The sequence below is a fragment of the Mesoplodon densirostris genome, chromosome 5, assembly GCF_025265405.1.
Source record: "Mesoplodon densirostris isolate mMesDen1 chromosome 5, mMesDen1 primary haplotype, whole genome shotgun sequence".
In the NCBI taxonomy this organism is placed as follows: domain Eukaryota; kingdom Metazoa; phylum Chordata; class Mammalia; order Artiodactyla; family Ziphiidae; genus Mesoplodon; species Mesoplodon densirostris.
Window position 1 is genome coordinate 8308737 of NC_082665.1, and position 16302 is coordinate 8325038.

A 16302-nucleotide genomic window follows, 5' to 3' on the forward strand; every position below is an offset into this window, starting at 1 on the left:
CCCAGGATGACAGACCCAGGATGGGGCCAGGGCGGGGGGAGGCGGGAAGCAGCCGTGGCAGTGAGAGTGGAGACCCCCACCAAATGGAGCCGTGGGGAGGGACTCATTCAGCCTGAATCGCCTCAGAGGGCTTACGTGTTGAAGTCCCCTAATCACCAGGTCAAGTGTGAAATGCGAAAGACACAAAGGGCATCTTCAGTGCCATCGGACAGGCTTTTTCTCGTACAGACAAGACTCCTGCTTTCACAAATTCTTTGCGGTGGGCGGGGGGCCTTATATGTAGCATTTGCCAATTTCTGTGGTGTAAATACTCCCACCATAGCCAGTTTCAAGCCATCTATGTGGCACCTATGTAATTTCTAAGGTAGCTATGTGACACCATTGAACAGAGTTGGGAAGAGATGCACTGAATCCCATTACGTAGTATTTCCACCCTACAGACACTATGTATGTCAGTAACCAGCAGAAGCATGAATGATAAACTGTAGTAATTAGGAAGTAATTGCTTTTGTTTTCTATATAATTGTAAGTTTATGTAATTCAACTCTTAAGAGTAGTTTAACAGCCAGACCACAAAAGTCCTGAAAACCTAACAACTCGCTCTTGTTACTGGGGCCAGTTCAAGCAGACTCCAGCACCCCAGACCTCACCCACGCCAAGGACGCCAGCACCGGTTCTTGCAAAGGGGACGGTCCTCCATGCTAGTACCAGGCAACTCCCTAGCAAGGTGTGGTCTGGCTTTTTTCCTCTCAACTCGGCAGCAATAACGAATTTGGCATCAGGCTCACTTCCTCACCACCCTATGGAGCAACTTGCCGAAGGCCCGCTGGTGGGCTGAGGTCCCTGCTGGGAGGCTGCAGGAGCCGGCAACCCAAGGAGGGGGCACCTGTTCCACGGCGGGGCGTTCAGGTCACTCCGGGCCTCTGGTGGGAATGTAATCTAACAGCTGTGAGGGCCATGCACACAGGCGCAGGACCAGCTTCCCGTGAGCTTCGCCAGGGACCACATACTCACTATGCCTCTGGGGCCCAGGTGTATCAGCTTTGTCTTGTTTTTTACACTTGCTGTTCAGTTTTACTGAAAACAAAAGTGCATGCATTTTTAATGTACAGCTCCATGAATTTTCTGAATGACTCCGGTCAGCACTGCTCAGCTGAAGACTGCAGACCATTTCCAATGCCCTTTCCCCGTTAGCAGCATCACCTCACAGGTAAGGATGCTGACCTCTCTGACCAGTTTCCAGTTCTCGAAACTCACATCAAGGGAATTCTATTTTGTTTCACTACTTTGGCTCAGTACTGTTTGTGAGAATCGTCTGTGTGGTTTTGTGTAGTAGTCGTTCCTTCATTTCATTGCCGAGTATCCCATCACGTGAATAGGCCATGATTTGTCCATTCTATGTTGAGGGACATCTGGATGGTTTCTAGTTTGAGGCTATTATGAATGAAGCGAGTATTAAAATACTTGTACTACGGCATGCGATTCTGCTAAGTGCATGCCTTGGGATGGCATTCTGTCATAGGGTACTACAGTATTAGCTGTCAAGTCTTTTTTTATTTTAGTCATCCTGGTGGGCATCTATGTCACTGGTTTTAATTTGTATTTCTCTGATGATGGATATTGAACAAATCTGGCTATCAAGATGCCTATTAACCATCTGGATATCTGTGAAGAGCCTATTCAAGTCTCTAGCTCATTTCTAAATATATCACCTTTTTCTTAACATCATTTTCTTTTCTTCTTCTTAACATTTTAAAATATATTCTGAAGCCTTTGTTGGAAATATTAAAAATTTCCTCCACTTCATAGCTTGACTTGATAGAGTTCTTAATTGTAATGATACAATTTATCAGATTTTTGTCTTCATGGTGCTTTTCATGTCCTAATAAATCTTTGCCAAGGCCAAGAAGACTGTGTTTTCTGCAGAAGCCTTATTATTTTACTTTTCATATTTAGGGCCACTGGAATCCACTGGAATCCATCCATTTGGAATTGATGTTTATATATGGTTTGAGGTCAAGCTTCATTTTTTCCCATATGTATGCCCCAAATTAGTGTTCTTAATGCGGCTAAAAACTTTTTTCTGATTATTGATGGTTGTCGCATTAGGATTTTGTTGTTTACTAATGCTGTTTAATTTCTGGATTTTGGCTGAATATTTTGTCTTTTTTTCTTTCACCTCTAAAGGGTAAATAGGAAGAGACAGTATAAACTGGAGGTGATGGTAATAGCAGCTCTCCCCCCAAACCGGGGAGCTGGGATCACATGCCTCCTCTACTGGGATGAGCCTCCCTAGGCCTCTCCCATGCTCCAGTACAAACCCCCAGCCGAGCCAGGCATAGAACTCTGGTCCTAAAACCAAACTGAACGGAAAACCTACCTCAAAACTGCTCATCCAGGTGATTTGGGAAAGCCACAGGTGAAATTATCCTTTGCTACAGAATCACAATGTCACCAAAGTCAACTCAGGGAGATTTCAGGAACAAAGCTGTTATTTTTCAAAACGACTTTGAGGTGATTTGATCTCTTCTCTCTCTGTTCTCTACTTGACTACATTCCACAGTCTAGGCTACACTGAGGAAATCTCCTTATCTAACAAAGCTTTTCTTACACAGGACCACCAAGCTCTCTCCCTGTGCAATTTCCAGGCCCTGACCTTGGTGACAATCACTGGCTCCCCTTTATCACAGGCTTATGTGCTAGGCACTATGCTAAGCACTTTACAGGAATTTTATTATTAATCTACACACCTTCCTTGATACTTTTTTAAAGCCCTTCTCAGCACCTGAAATTACATTCTAAATTTGTTTACTGTCTGTAACTGGAAGACAAATTTCACAGTCCTTGTCTCTCCTTCACTGCTGTATCAGGATGTCGAGCCCAGGGCCTAGCGCACAGTAGATACTCAGTACACATTTGTTTTCATTGTTGTCCAGGGTTGCCCACCCTTCTCAGCAAAGCACTGAAGGTATATGGCTACTTGAAGGTGGACGTGTCCTCTAAGTAGATCATATCAGGGTGAAGAGGAGAAAAAGGGATTAGATACAACCGATGATCCATTCTTCTTACAATTATTTTTTTAATAAAGTTTGATGATTAACGTTTATTAATCAAGTTTGAGTAAAGTTAAATGTATTTCCTATTTCTTTCACGAAGGGTCATACTGGAGATGGTTTTGGTCCTCATTCAGACAAGCCTTCCCATCTACTTCACTGTCTTCCCTTTTTATCAGCCTCATCAGCAAGTACCTCATATGTTGATGAAAGAAATTTCCACCTTGCTATTATCTCTTTTACCTGTTTCCTTTAATCCATTTTTCCAGAGAGTGACATCTGATTGAAAAACTACCTAAAATAATTTCGTTGCTTCAGTTTTGTGGTGTGATCACTTTTCCCACCTGCTTCCGCTCTATGGTCTTTGAAATTACCTTGAAATTACCTTAAAAGTGTAGTCACATTTTGCAATGCTGGGGTACCATTTCAATTTTATATTGGATTATGCATTATTTATAGCATAGATTAAACTTTTCAGCAGGGAAAATAATCCAAACTCTTAGGAACAGTCATTGTTTTAAGTTATACACTATTTTCAATTAAATGCTACCGGATTAAAGACACAGACTGATAATATTGGCTTTTTTCAATCATCTCTTAGTGCTCAGCATACCAGAAGGTCTTCTAAAAGGGAAACCCTTCTCATGAATCCACAGGGACCAAAAGGCCCTTGAAATCTGGCCCAATCTAAAACATCCATAAGCATATTTGGTCCATGCCAAATGGTTTTGGACAGGACCAAATATCAAGGACATTTTGGTGTGGACCAAAAGTCTGCTAACCATCCACAAGTACCTCAAAAAAGTCAATACTGAGAAGTGCAATTTGATTAACTCTAACATTTTCACATGTATTCACATGAAAAACCTCTTATTCTAGCCTAAACAGTAAACTCTACCATCTCTGTATAATCTTTCCATTCACAAATTTCAACAGCCCATCTTGTGAACCTGAGTGTAGCAACCTCTATTTAGGCAGAGGATGATTTTGATCCAGGCTCTAAGATGTCCTAAGACCTCTTGGTTAGACTCCTCGGACGTACCATGGCTCCTTTCCAAATGAAGTCAGCTTTTAAAATGTCAGCGTAATATACGTCTTGAATTTTCAAGGAGAATACTTTAAATTACTTGACGAAGGACAGGTAACACGACAGTAAACTGATGTTATTTTAGAATGCTTTTTATTTCGACACTTACAGGACACGTGTAAGGCGTGTTCACAAGTATTTGCTTGAAGTTATGTACAAACCACGTTCTCTTTCTCTCCAGGTGCTCTTCTTTCCCTTTGTTCCTGCTGCTACAAACTGGGCCCTGTGTACCTTCATACCTACAAGTCCTCAGTTATTCTGAACATGCAGACAATGCTTTAGGGACCTGCTTCAAAATATGGAGGAAGCTTCTACGCACTAAGTCACTAAGACATCAAAACTCACAGGGAATCAAAGCAGAGGGAAGTGACCAAATCAGCTCATGAACTTGGGGCTGTGAGCTTCTAGGGTGTAACAAAGAACACGTGGAAAAACATTTTTGGACCCTTCCTGTTTGAGAGAAATGGAATGTGTCCAGAATTCATGTTTCTGTATTTACTACCACTGCCTATGAAGTCACTAAAGAGAACTAATTTTTTAACAGTTTCTAATGCAGTTACAGTTTTGTTCTCAGGCCACAGTACAAGACAGCATGCATTACTTTACACAAATGTCAAACACCGAACAATTGTAACAGGGACACCTTAGGACTGTCTAATTACACAAGTGTCTCTTTTTGGTGGTAGGATAAGGAAAGTGCCCACTGTGTGCTAGAGAGAGACACCCAAACACTTGTTGTCTAACTCATAGAGAGGGACAACATCACTAATGAGAATAGAAAAGTGTTCAGAGTAAGTTCCCAATGTGGGGCTGGGATAATGGATAAGGAGCCTCAATTTTAGGGGTTAAAAAAAGTCTTGGCTGATGTTAATAAGTTTTTTGTGTGATTTTCAAAAATCATTATGTCTTTAACATATGAAAAACAAGCACTTATAAATCTACTGGGGAGAAATAAAATAATGAAATGAAAAATCAAAATCACATGAAGAGGAGATCTGAATGAATGAATCTTTTGGTCTGAATCAGCCAATATTTTAACATCAACTACAACCTATTCAAATGTGGTTTGCTTAAGCCCATTTTTTAAAATGCAGAATCTTTAAGGAAAAATGTAGGCATTTGTTTAGGAATACTGATCTCAGAAAACTTTAACGTGGGGCACTTTAAAAGGTCAAGGATACTTATAATTTAAGTCCTGCTTTGAGGCACTCACCATATTTTCCTTCCATCTCAGAGAGCACCTCTGCAGCAGCCCCAGCAATATAAGGATGTGGTTACACATAACTTTTATCAGCCACCATTTGGCGATTATTAAGTGGCTAGTCAGAGTTGGGAGATGACTTCCTGTCAACTGTATTAAAGATTTCTATTTATTAGACACACGGTGCAAAGAATCTTCACGTGTTGCTTTTTATATCAAAGGTAGTATATTGTTATTCTTCCAAGTCAACAAACAGTACCCTTTAGTGAATTGTAACTACCTAGAATAGTGGGGGGGCCTCTTCCGGAAGGGCAGGCTACTCTTCGGACAGGAGATCACGAGCCAGGCAGGCTGGGCAAGCGTTCTGCTCCTTAAGCCATTGCTTGAAGCACTGAAATGAGAAAAGACAATTAGCCAGTGCCTTTAGGAGCACCTGGAACCTCAGCCCTCCTGTACCACTCGCCTCAGCACACACGGCTAACTTCACTGTGACATTTGGTAGGGCCTGGAGCCACCCAACACGCAGGGACGCCAGAGCCTGCTCAGGGGAGGCGTCTGGACCAAGCTCCAGGAACAAAGAAACCCACCTCAGAATGTGACCTTGAGCACTCGGGGGCCTGACCTTGGGGCATGGCCTTGCCCTCCCATCCCCCCACACCCTGCTCCAGTCTCATGCTTCAGCCACCCTGACTTCTAGAGGCTGGCCCTTGGACTCACCCTGTCTGCCTGGTCTTGTTCCTTGCCCATCCCACACACCTGCACGCCACACAGCCTCACTGGAGCCTGTCTACCCAGCGTGCTCCCGGCTGGCCCGCTGCTGCTACACAGCCGAGTGCGTGTGTAAGTTCGAGAGCCCAGGCAGGACGCCCCTACCCGGGAAGCGGGAAGGTGGCAGGCCACGCGGGAGACTGCAAGCTGTCTGGACTCTTCCTAGTGAGTGTACTGTGTGTACCGCTTTTCTCAGGGATTCCTACACTGACAGGGCAGAGACCTGATCTGCTCTAACCCAGCAGCAGGGGTGCAGGACAAATGCTCACAGCACCCAAAACACCAAAACAGTTACCACAAATCCTGGAAGGGCACAGGCCAGAATCTCCCAGGATCAGGCACACTGGACCCAGTTAGGTTTAGTTTTTCTCCTCCAAAATGTTAAACTTCCTTCACCTACTGCAGTAAACTGACAACCTGCTGCACTGTGTACCTGTTTGACCATGCATATAAGAAACTGATGCGTACAGAAAACTGACTTCTAAGGAACTAGTGTTGCTTTGACTTTCAGCAACTACGGAGGCAACTGCTCTTCGGCACTCATGACACAGAGGAGAGGACAGTGTGCATGGTGCCCGCTGCAGGCCCAGGAATCCGCCCCCCTTCCTGCAGCATCAACCTCTGGGAGGGAGACGATCATCGCAGACATGAGGAGGTTTAGAAAGTGCTTTGAAAATGCAAGTAGTGAAGGCTAGAAAACAAAGTCCCTTCTTATTTTCAAAATACTCCACAGTCAAAATGCATGACATGAGGATGGCCAAGGAGAATTCTTACCCCTTTGTGAAACTTGTGCCCACATTTCAGCACACGTACATTTTTGGATTTGAACACTCCTAGGCATATTTCACAGGAATTTGCACTGGACACCTGTGGAAACAAATGCATCTCAATAGTAAAGAATAACTCAATTTCTTCTGACTACATGAGCTCTTCTTATAAGTGGCCTTCCAGAACTTTCACAGCTAAGGTGGCAAATTATTCTCAATTATAGTTAAGGAGACTGAGGGAACAACTTACTTTCTAATAACATTTCTTAGGAAAAAATAAAGTGTTAATTTTCTCAGAGAAAAAAATGTTGTATGTGGTTAACTCATTCCCAGCTAAAATACTACAAATACCTACTTACCCCAACCCATACCTAAAGTGTGGTACTAGCTGAATATTACAAATTAATTGTTCCTCTAATTGTCTAACAGTTGGAGACAGTAATAAATTATGACATCTCTACACTATGGATTATCATGGGGCTGATTAAAATCATGACGGAATTCCATAATACCTGACATGGAAAGTTAGTCACAAAAACTCTCTGAATAAAAGTAGGCTACAGAACAGTATGTATCATATGATTATATAATTCAATATTTTAAAAATAGAGAGAATGTGTATATATAGAGATGCCTAGAAAAGAGTCTAGAAAGATATAAAATGTTAACAGTGGTTACTGGCTACTTTTGGTTGAGAGATTTAACTTTTTTCTTTGCTATTTTTCTAAAGTTTCCATGAATGTGGATTACTTGTATAAATCAAAACAAAACGAACTGATGGCTCATTCAGCAAACATCCACGGTCAGGGACTGTGCGGGGCACAGCGGCACAGAGGTGAATGGAAGGGCTTCCGGCCCTCACCGCTCCCAGTCTGCTGAGCACAGACAGCGTGCTCTGTGTGAAAGCAGAGTGCCAGCCTAGAATGCCAGGCGTGAAGCTCTCCCTACAGCTCACACCGCATCATTAACTTCGACTCTCACTCCCCATCTTAACTCTGAGCACCCTGAACGCAGGAAACGGCCTTGCTTATCTGTGTTCTTAGCAGCTGGCAAGGAACCTGGCCCCAAACTGAGACTCCATAAACTGTCAAGAAAGGGAATGAACGCAGCCCTGGCAGTGGCTTAAGGTCAGGGAGTACAGCTGGGGGCAGTGCCTGAAGGCTATGAAACCCTGCACTGCTGCACGGGGTTTTCTGTCTTTCCCACGGCACTGTTGCCGCTGCAGCAATGGGACAGATGTGCTCTCACTCCTCTCTGCGGCCCCCCAGGGAAGGGTCTGGGAGGAAATGGAGGTGTCAGCCCTGGGGAAAGGGCAGGTTAAGGCCTCTGCAAAGTTCAGAAAAATCCACGGTTAACTTGACTATTTCCTAGTATGGAAAAGTGGGCACAACATATTTCTAATTGAAAAAAAAACCCACAAATATATGTACAGCTGACTAACTTCAGCATACACACAGATACAAAAGAGTTCAGAAAAATATATACTGATGTGATGGTACTGGTTACCCTCAGAGGGTGGGTTTTGGGGTTCTTTATATGCTCTGTGTGTGTGTGTGTGTGTGTGTGGTATGCGGGCCTCTCACTGCTGTGGCCTCTCCCGTTGCAGAGCACAGGCTCCGGACGCGCAGGCTCAGCGGCCATGGCTCACGGGCCCAGCCGCTCCATGGCATGTGGGATCTTCCCGGACCAGGACACGAACCCGCATCCCCTGCATCAGCAGGCGGACTTTCAACCACTGCGCCACCAGGGAAGCCCCTTTATATGCTCTTTTTATTTGGATTTTCTATTATGAACCACGAAACTTTTATAATTTAAAAATACAAAGCAGGGACTTCCCTGATGGCTCGGTGGTTAAGTATCTGCCTGCCAATGCAGGAGGCATGGGTTCAAGCCCTGGTCCAGGAAGATCCCACATGCCGTAGAGCAACTAAGTCTGTGCACCACAACTACTAAGCCTGTGCTCTAGAGCCCGCGAGCCACAACTACTGAAGCCCACACACTCTAGGGCCCGCGAGCCACAACTACTGAGCCCACATGCCACAACTACTGAAGCCCACATGCCTAGAGCCCATGCTCCGCAACAAGAGAAGCCACCACAATGAGAAGTCCGTGCACCACAAGAAAGAGTAGCTCCTGCTCGCTGCAACTAGAGAAAGCCCGCGCACAGCAAAGAAGACCCAACACAGCCAAAAGTAAAATTTTACATTAATTAAAAAAAAAAAAACCAAAGCAAATTACTTTTAATTTTTAAAAAACTACCTATGATTAGCAAATTAAGTCCCAGTTTCAATACATATTATTCTTATAAGTCAGCTTTTACACCTTTATTACTATCAACATCAACCATGAAGTAGAAAGCAATCTCTTCCCAAAAGGTGATTATGGTCTATCTTGGGATGGCCAACAAGCACACAGACACACGCGTGCACACACACACACACACGCACACAAAGGAGTTCACACGCACACTAACACATCAGTGAGAATGCCAAGAAGTTGACCTGGTTGTTCGACCACAGAGCACGTGACCAGCAGGAACACCCCTGAGAGAGGGAGGGGACTCCAGCCAGGCCTTGCAGGAATGCTCTGCATGATCATAAGCTTTCCCGTTGGGGTGGGACCCTCTGGGACCTGAGTGTATGTGATGTAGAAAGTCTCCAAAGGGTAGTAGAAAGTGAAAATGTATGGGAGGCATAAAAACGAGTTCACAAAAAAGATTCACTGCTTAGCTCAAGTCAGCAAACCAGCGCTCTCTGTGCCGTCTTGCACTGCTGACTGCGCTTTGGGGCCTGCAACTCTTCTAATTTCAATTTCACCTGAACGGTGATACTGTAGCTGGACAAAAAAGGGAAATGTGGGGGCTTCCCTGGTGGTGCACTGGTTAAGAATCTGCCTGCCAATGTAGGGGACACGGGTTCGAGCCCTGGTCTGGGAGGATCCCACATGCCGTGGAGCAACTGGGCCCGTGAGCCATGGCCGCTGAGCCTGCGCGTCCGGAGCCTGTGCTCCGCAACGGGAGAGGCCACGACAGTGAGAGGCCCGCGCACCGCGACGAAGAGTGGCCCCCGCTCGCCGCAACTGGAGAAAGCTGTCGCACAGAAATGAAGACCCGACACAGCAAAAATAAATAAGTAAATAAATTTATAAAAAAGGGAAATGTGCTCTGAACCAGAGTTCAGTCTGGAGCCCACGGCTGTGAGCCGCCAGGCGGCCATCTCTCTTCCAGCCACACGTCCAGCCGGTCCCTAACGCACAGTCCCCAGCACGAGCTGGTCAGTGTGCTGAGGACGCTGTGCTCAAATCGAAGGAAGGAACACTGGCGAGAGGCGCGAGCCACCGGTGCCCCGGATTCCTCGTGCGTCAAGACAGTCATACTGCCCTGTCAACTGACACCACGGACATAACAGTATTCGATAAAAAGTTCTGTGTAACCGTAACGTTCTCATTGTCTGAAAGGACAACAAACACTCTAAATCAGTGTATCACATTAAAGGCAAGTTAACTTAATGGGCTCCCTCCTGTGTGCCCCCCGCGCCCCCTGAGGGGAGAGAGCAGGGAAGCAACCAGCCTTTCCCGAGCGCAGCACTTGACTCCGCCTCTTCTACTGCAGCACTTCATCCCCACAACGACCCGAACAAGCAGGTATGATTCGAGCTCACAGTGTTTATTAAGTGACGGAACCAAGTCTGTGTTATTCAAAAGCCCATGGTCACACGTAGAAGACAATTATCCAAAAATCCATTTTTCCAACCATTCACACTTGATACAAAAAGTGAATTTATCTGACCATCCACAGGCCCAGCTCCCACAATGTGGTCACAGCTCTTCTTGTCACTACATGCAGGGGCCCCGAGCTACCCGTGAAAGTGGAGAGACAACCTTGCCACTCACTGGCTCTCCTAAGGAAACACTCAAGTACGTCTAAACTTGGTTTCCAATTTCAAGACCAAATAAATTCAATCTAGAAAAATGGGGCTAAATCATGGATTAATAGTTGTTTCCTTCTTGTTCTTCATCAGAAGAACACAACTGACTCTGTGGTCATACATGCAGCACTCACAGAGACGTCGTCTGTCTTCTGCTCCTTGCTTGTGGGTGATGATCCAACCACCACGGAGGGCGGGCCCTGGGTGGCCCTGGTCACAGAAGCAGTAGAGCTGGGCTCAGACGGCCTCCTGTCCTTTCCTGGATTTGGCTGCAGCAAGAACATGGGAGCAGGGAAGCAAGTTCAGTTACCCAAAAACTTGACCCTCTTCTGTCTACTAAACGGCTCTCCAGTTTTGGGTTGGAAGCATTTTTTCCCACAATTCTCTTATTTTATAAATAAAGTGGAACATTTTATTGCATCTAAATGAAATACCGACCTTTTTCTTTTTCTCTTCATCTAGAATGTGTTCTGTCACTCTTTGGACAATTTCGTCAATACTCAATCCAGAGAGTGAGTTCTTGTTTTTGTTTCTCACTTTTTTAATAAAACCAGCAAGCTCGGTGCTGAAAGGGAAAGTGGGAATAATGTCAAGAGAAAGTTAAAGTTTTCTGCTGCAAAGAAATATTATGGGCCAATGTTAACCCAACAGCAAAAAGAAACAAAATCAAATACACACAAATAATTCATCTGTAAACAACAACAGTAACTGTATATAGAGAGCAGCAAAATCACTCTTTCAAACCACTTTGAGAGTTCCAATATTATTTCTAAATATTTGTTTTAATAGACTTTCAAAGTAACAGTGTATCTGATAGATCCATTTGAGATCTCCATCTCTACTTAGAAACCTGACTTCTTAGAGCCTGGACATACTGTAGCTTTAAGCAGAATCAATGAATGATCAGACGCCACTGGATCTGACTTGAAATCAATAAAATCTCTTTCTATCTAAGAACAAACTAGTTTTGTTGACTTCTTCCATTTAAAAATCTAACCAACAACAAAGTTTGCAAAGCCTGAATTCTTCATAGGTTGCAGTGGATGTGATTTATATTGTTGATCAGTAGGAACTTGGTATCTGCAGCACTAATACCTCAAATGCTTTAACATGCAGAAAATTAGGATGCCTATCTATTTGGTGGTTTATATTCTGCCAGATTTAGTCAGGACTGCAAACAGTTTTATTTGTAATGTACTTTTGGTAATTACAACTTGACTATTTTTACTAATTTGCATGGTAATTGCTATTGAGAGAACTTACAATGTTTATCAAACTTGGGCAGGGCTAAACAGGCCCATGTGCAGACAAGATACACTTATTTCCAAATGGGCAGGGCTCCACAGACAAACGCAAAACATCAAATTTGGCCAATCATAATTAACTACTGGGGTTCAAAAGTCTAATCCCAAAGACTGTGACTAATAGTGTGTCAAAGACAGACATAACATGGGAGGTACAGAGGGTCATTCCTGGATGTGGATCCCTCTCTTCTGAGCTGCATCCCAGAGACGTTCCCTCCACTTCACCTTCTCTCCAGGCTGAGACCAGGAGTACCTCTGTCCCCTTGCACCCATCTGGAGTGAGGTCAGAGGTTGATGCAGAAGCACCGCTGAAGTGCCTGAATGACAACTCTGGCTGACTTAGTTAAAAGCAGCTCCCCCCATGTGCAGCAACATGGATGGACCTAGAGACTGTCATACTGAGTGCAGGAAGTCAGACAGAGAAAGACAAATACATGGTATTGCTTATACGTGGAATCTAAAAAAATGGTACAAATGAGCTTATTTACCAAACAGAAATAGTCACAGACATAAAAAACAACTATGGTTTCTGGAGGTGGGGGCGGGGGATGAATGGGGAGACTGGGAGTGACACATACACACTACTATATATAAAATAGGTAACTAGGGACTTCCCTGGTGGTGCAGTGGTTAAGACTTTGTGCTCCCAACGCAGGGGGCCCGGGTTTGCTCCCTGGTCAGGGAACTAGACCCCACATGCATGCCGCAACTAAGAATTTGCATGCCACAACTAAGGACCCTGCCTGCCGCAACCAACACCTGGTGCAACCAAATAAATATTAAAAAGAAAAATAGATAACTAATAAGGACCTACTGTATAGCACAGGGAACTCTACTCAATACTCTGTAATGACCTACATGGGAAAAGAATCTAAAAAAGAGTGGATATACATAAATGTACAACTGATTCACTTTGCTGTACACCTGAAACTAATACAACACTGTAAATCAACTATACTCCCCGCACCCCGCCCGCCAAAACAGCAGCTCTCCTCACCCTCATAAGGATCCCTTTGTCACATGCTCACACACCTGACTCACTAGCAGATTACAACTAGCCTCGTCAGCCTCACGCCTCTAACAAATCGGAGGTGCTGTCCAACGAGGTGTAAGTTGCTGTTGCCTTCTTTGCTATATGTGGGATTTTTTTCCCTGAAATAATGTAAAACGAATGTTTTGCAGTTCATTTAGTGATTCCATAACTAGTGTTGGAGAGTTACTGAGTTCATCAAAATCTTAGCAAACTGCCACAGGTTCTGATGAGGACTGATTCACCAGTGTTCAATGTTTTCAATCTACTGGCTGGAAACTGCTCACTTCTGTGTTTACAAAAGGAAAAAGTGCAGTGCTTGTCTTTCTGAGTAAAACAATTCTGCAGTCCTTTCCACTTCAGCCCCTAATTGGCTGTAATGTTATCTAATCAGGAAACCTCAGTTCAATAAAGCGCTTAACAGAGTCGCAGACGTTTTAGATTCGTACCTGCTGTAACAGGGGAACACCACTGACAGGTGCTCAATAATACTATTGAACGGCTTCTTTGGAGACGGGCTTGAACGGGTGGCACGTCCTGGAGCACCAGGTAACTTCTGATCCGCCGCCGGGCTTGGCTCTGACCGAGCTGCCCGGCCGGCGCTCTCACGCTCTGGCAGCCGGCCGGCTTCTGGCTCACAGGAGGGCGACTCCACTGGGCCATCAGTAGCAGAGACCAGACTAGATTCCTCGGGAACTGCTGTTCGGTCTCCAGTCCTGTGACTTGTAGAAGTGGAGGGGCCTTGATCACCATGGTCTGAAGACTCAGGAAGTAACTTGGGATGAATCTACAAGGAACACACCACAGGGGCTGGATCACTAAGAGTTACCTCCGTGAACAAAGACTAACAATTAAGCACAACTATAATAAAACCTGGCCGCTCAAGTGCACAGTATTTGAATTACAACAAATTAAGTGTTTTGTTCTTAAAAATTGCTGGCTACCTTCTCTTTCTCAAAATGACCTCCTCATGGCTCCACACCGCCAGCTTCCGTCCCATCCGCTGGGCCCCGGCTCAGCTCTCCCCGCGGCCTGGCCGCCGTCACGCCTGCAGTGCTGCTGACCCTCACGCTGTCAGAGGTGCGGCCTCCACCCCCCACCCGTGCTACGCCCTCTCGTGCCTCCGTGCTTTTTTTTTTTTCTTTTTTTGGCCGCGCAGTGCAGCGTGTAGTATCTCAGTTCCCCGACCAGGGATCGAACCCATGCCCCCTGCAGTGGAAGCGCAGAGTCCTAACCACTGGACCGCCAGGGAAATCCATAAGGCCCACTTTGAAGAAGATTCCAGTCTAGAGTATCTTCCTGAGATCCAAATCTGCACATCCAAACTTCCTAATGGGCAGATCCACGTGGGTGACTGAGTCCAAGGCCACTCAAGCCCTGCGTCTTCAACAGCGGCCTCAGGGCGGCCTCCTCGCCCCGCTCCTCCTCCGATGCCACTGCACTGACAGAAACCCAGAGTCATCCTCGAGACTGTCGTCCTTGCAGTCTCACAAGCAGCACCGCTCTTTCGTCTGACCTCCTGCGCACCCCTCACACCGGTTCTCTTCCCTGCAGTCCCGCTGCCTCTGAGCCGGGACACGGCTGGGGACAGTGAGCTGCAGCTGGCTGACTGGAAATCACGCACTCAGCTCCCTCTCCCACCACATCTCCACACCGCAGTCAAGCTGGTCGTCAAGTACACTGCTGATGTCGTCCCCCAACTGGAAACTTATACTGGGTTCTCAGTGACCTGAGGAAAAGTCCACACTGCTGAACACACCTTAAACCTTAATAAGGCTCCCTTTGTTCCGGCCCATGGGCACGAGATTATAATCTTTCTCCCTATAGCCCCCTTTGTCACCGTGGACTCCTTTTATAGCTATGAAAGGAGCGTATTCTCTTTTTTTCTAGCTTCCAAATATGCTGCTTCTTCCACTGGGAACACTTCGACCCTGCAAACACCCCACCACACACCCCTCCTCACACACACACCCCCTTACTCCTTTTGCCTGGTTAATTCCTATTCCAGATCTCTGCCTCACTGAGACTTCCAACAGCGGAGCTTCTGCCGAGGCCTAGGCCTCTGGGTTACATTAGTTCCTCCTAATTTATGCTGCCATAGCATTCTATGTTCCTGTGAAAAATCTTGGCACACTTGGCTTATAATTATAGGTTTAAAGTCTCTCTTTCCCAAACCCACATGCACTTTGAGGGCACAGACCACATCTAATCTTGATCACCACTAAATACCCAATGAATGAACAGCAGAGAAATGACACAGTAGGTAAATCGTTTTTAGGGGTACTTATTACTCAAACTCCTGGCACACTGAGAGTTCCCAAGGAATTTTAAATTTTAAAATTACATAAGCTAGAGTTAAAAATTAATAGTAAAATAGTCTATTGATATCTAATGCTTTTCCCCCTTCCATATCTGCTATAAGAACTTGGAAACACTATAAATAAGTGATCTTTAATTCTAAATAAAACTCTGTTTCTTACTCAGTTCAATGGAGAGAAAAAACTTTTTCTATGGAGAGAAAAAAACTGGTGCTCAATAGAAAATTTAATCAGTCCAAGGTGGCTAACCTTTTTAACGTTTTAAACCATTTTTTTTTTGCAGATGAATCCACAGTAAGTATGAATGCTTAGGGAGGATATTGGGGAGAAAAAGACACTCAAGATGAGGCCTCTGACTGCAGCTCCAGAGCCTACAATCCAAGACGCTGAATGCATTAACAGAAGGGTCACAGGGTGAGGGGTAAATACGGGCAGCCCTCACAGGGCTTAACCTAGCACTTAATGAAAACATTAAGGCAACTGTTAATCCATCTCATGCCCACTCCCAAAACAATAACAACAAACTACTTTTGGCCAGTTAAGAAATTGTGTTTCACTCCTTTTCTGTTCTCTTTCTTTCAAAAAAAAAAAAAAAAAAAAGATGTAATAGACTTACTGTGTTACAGGCAGGAAACAGAAGCTCAGAAATCTGCACTTTAGAAAGTTCACTGAGCCGAGAACCATTTTTAATTGCTTGAATTTGTTCTTCAAACTGAGACTGTAGGTAGAAGGAAAAATGTTAAGTTTTTCTAACAAATTCCAAGAGAAAACCACAACTGTCAATTAATACTTTTTTTCCCCTTACTATACATACATAACAAATGCTCAACCGTTTTCCAAGAAATATA

General features: G+C 44.8%; 1 protein-coding gene across 9 annotated transcripts in view; it reads right to left on the reverse strand.

Annotated features, from left to right (window-relative positions):
- Positions 1–4216: 4216 nt before the first annotated feature.
- Positions 4217–16302, reverse strand: part of TTC3 (tetratricopeptide repeat domain 3) — a 141563-nt gene continuing 129477 nt past the window's right edge. For all 9 annotated transcript variants that reach the window (XM_060098492.1, XM_060098493.1, XM_060098488.1 and 6 more), the window contains 6 exons: positions 16071–16172; positions 13586–13923; positions 11241–11367; positions 10937–11071; positions 6884–6976; positions 4217–5732 (listed from right to left, as the gene is read on the reverse strand). In XM_060098492.1, the coding sequence (XP_059954475.1) occupies positions 5658–5732; positions 6884–6976; positions 10937–11071; positions 11241–11367; positions 13586–13923; positions 16071–16172 (870 nt within the window). In that variant the 3' untranslated portion in view covers positions 4217–5657. The remainder of the gene's footprint in view (positions 5733–6883; positions 6977–10936; positions 11072–11240; positions 11368–13585; positions 13924–16070; positions 16173–16302) is intronic.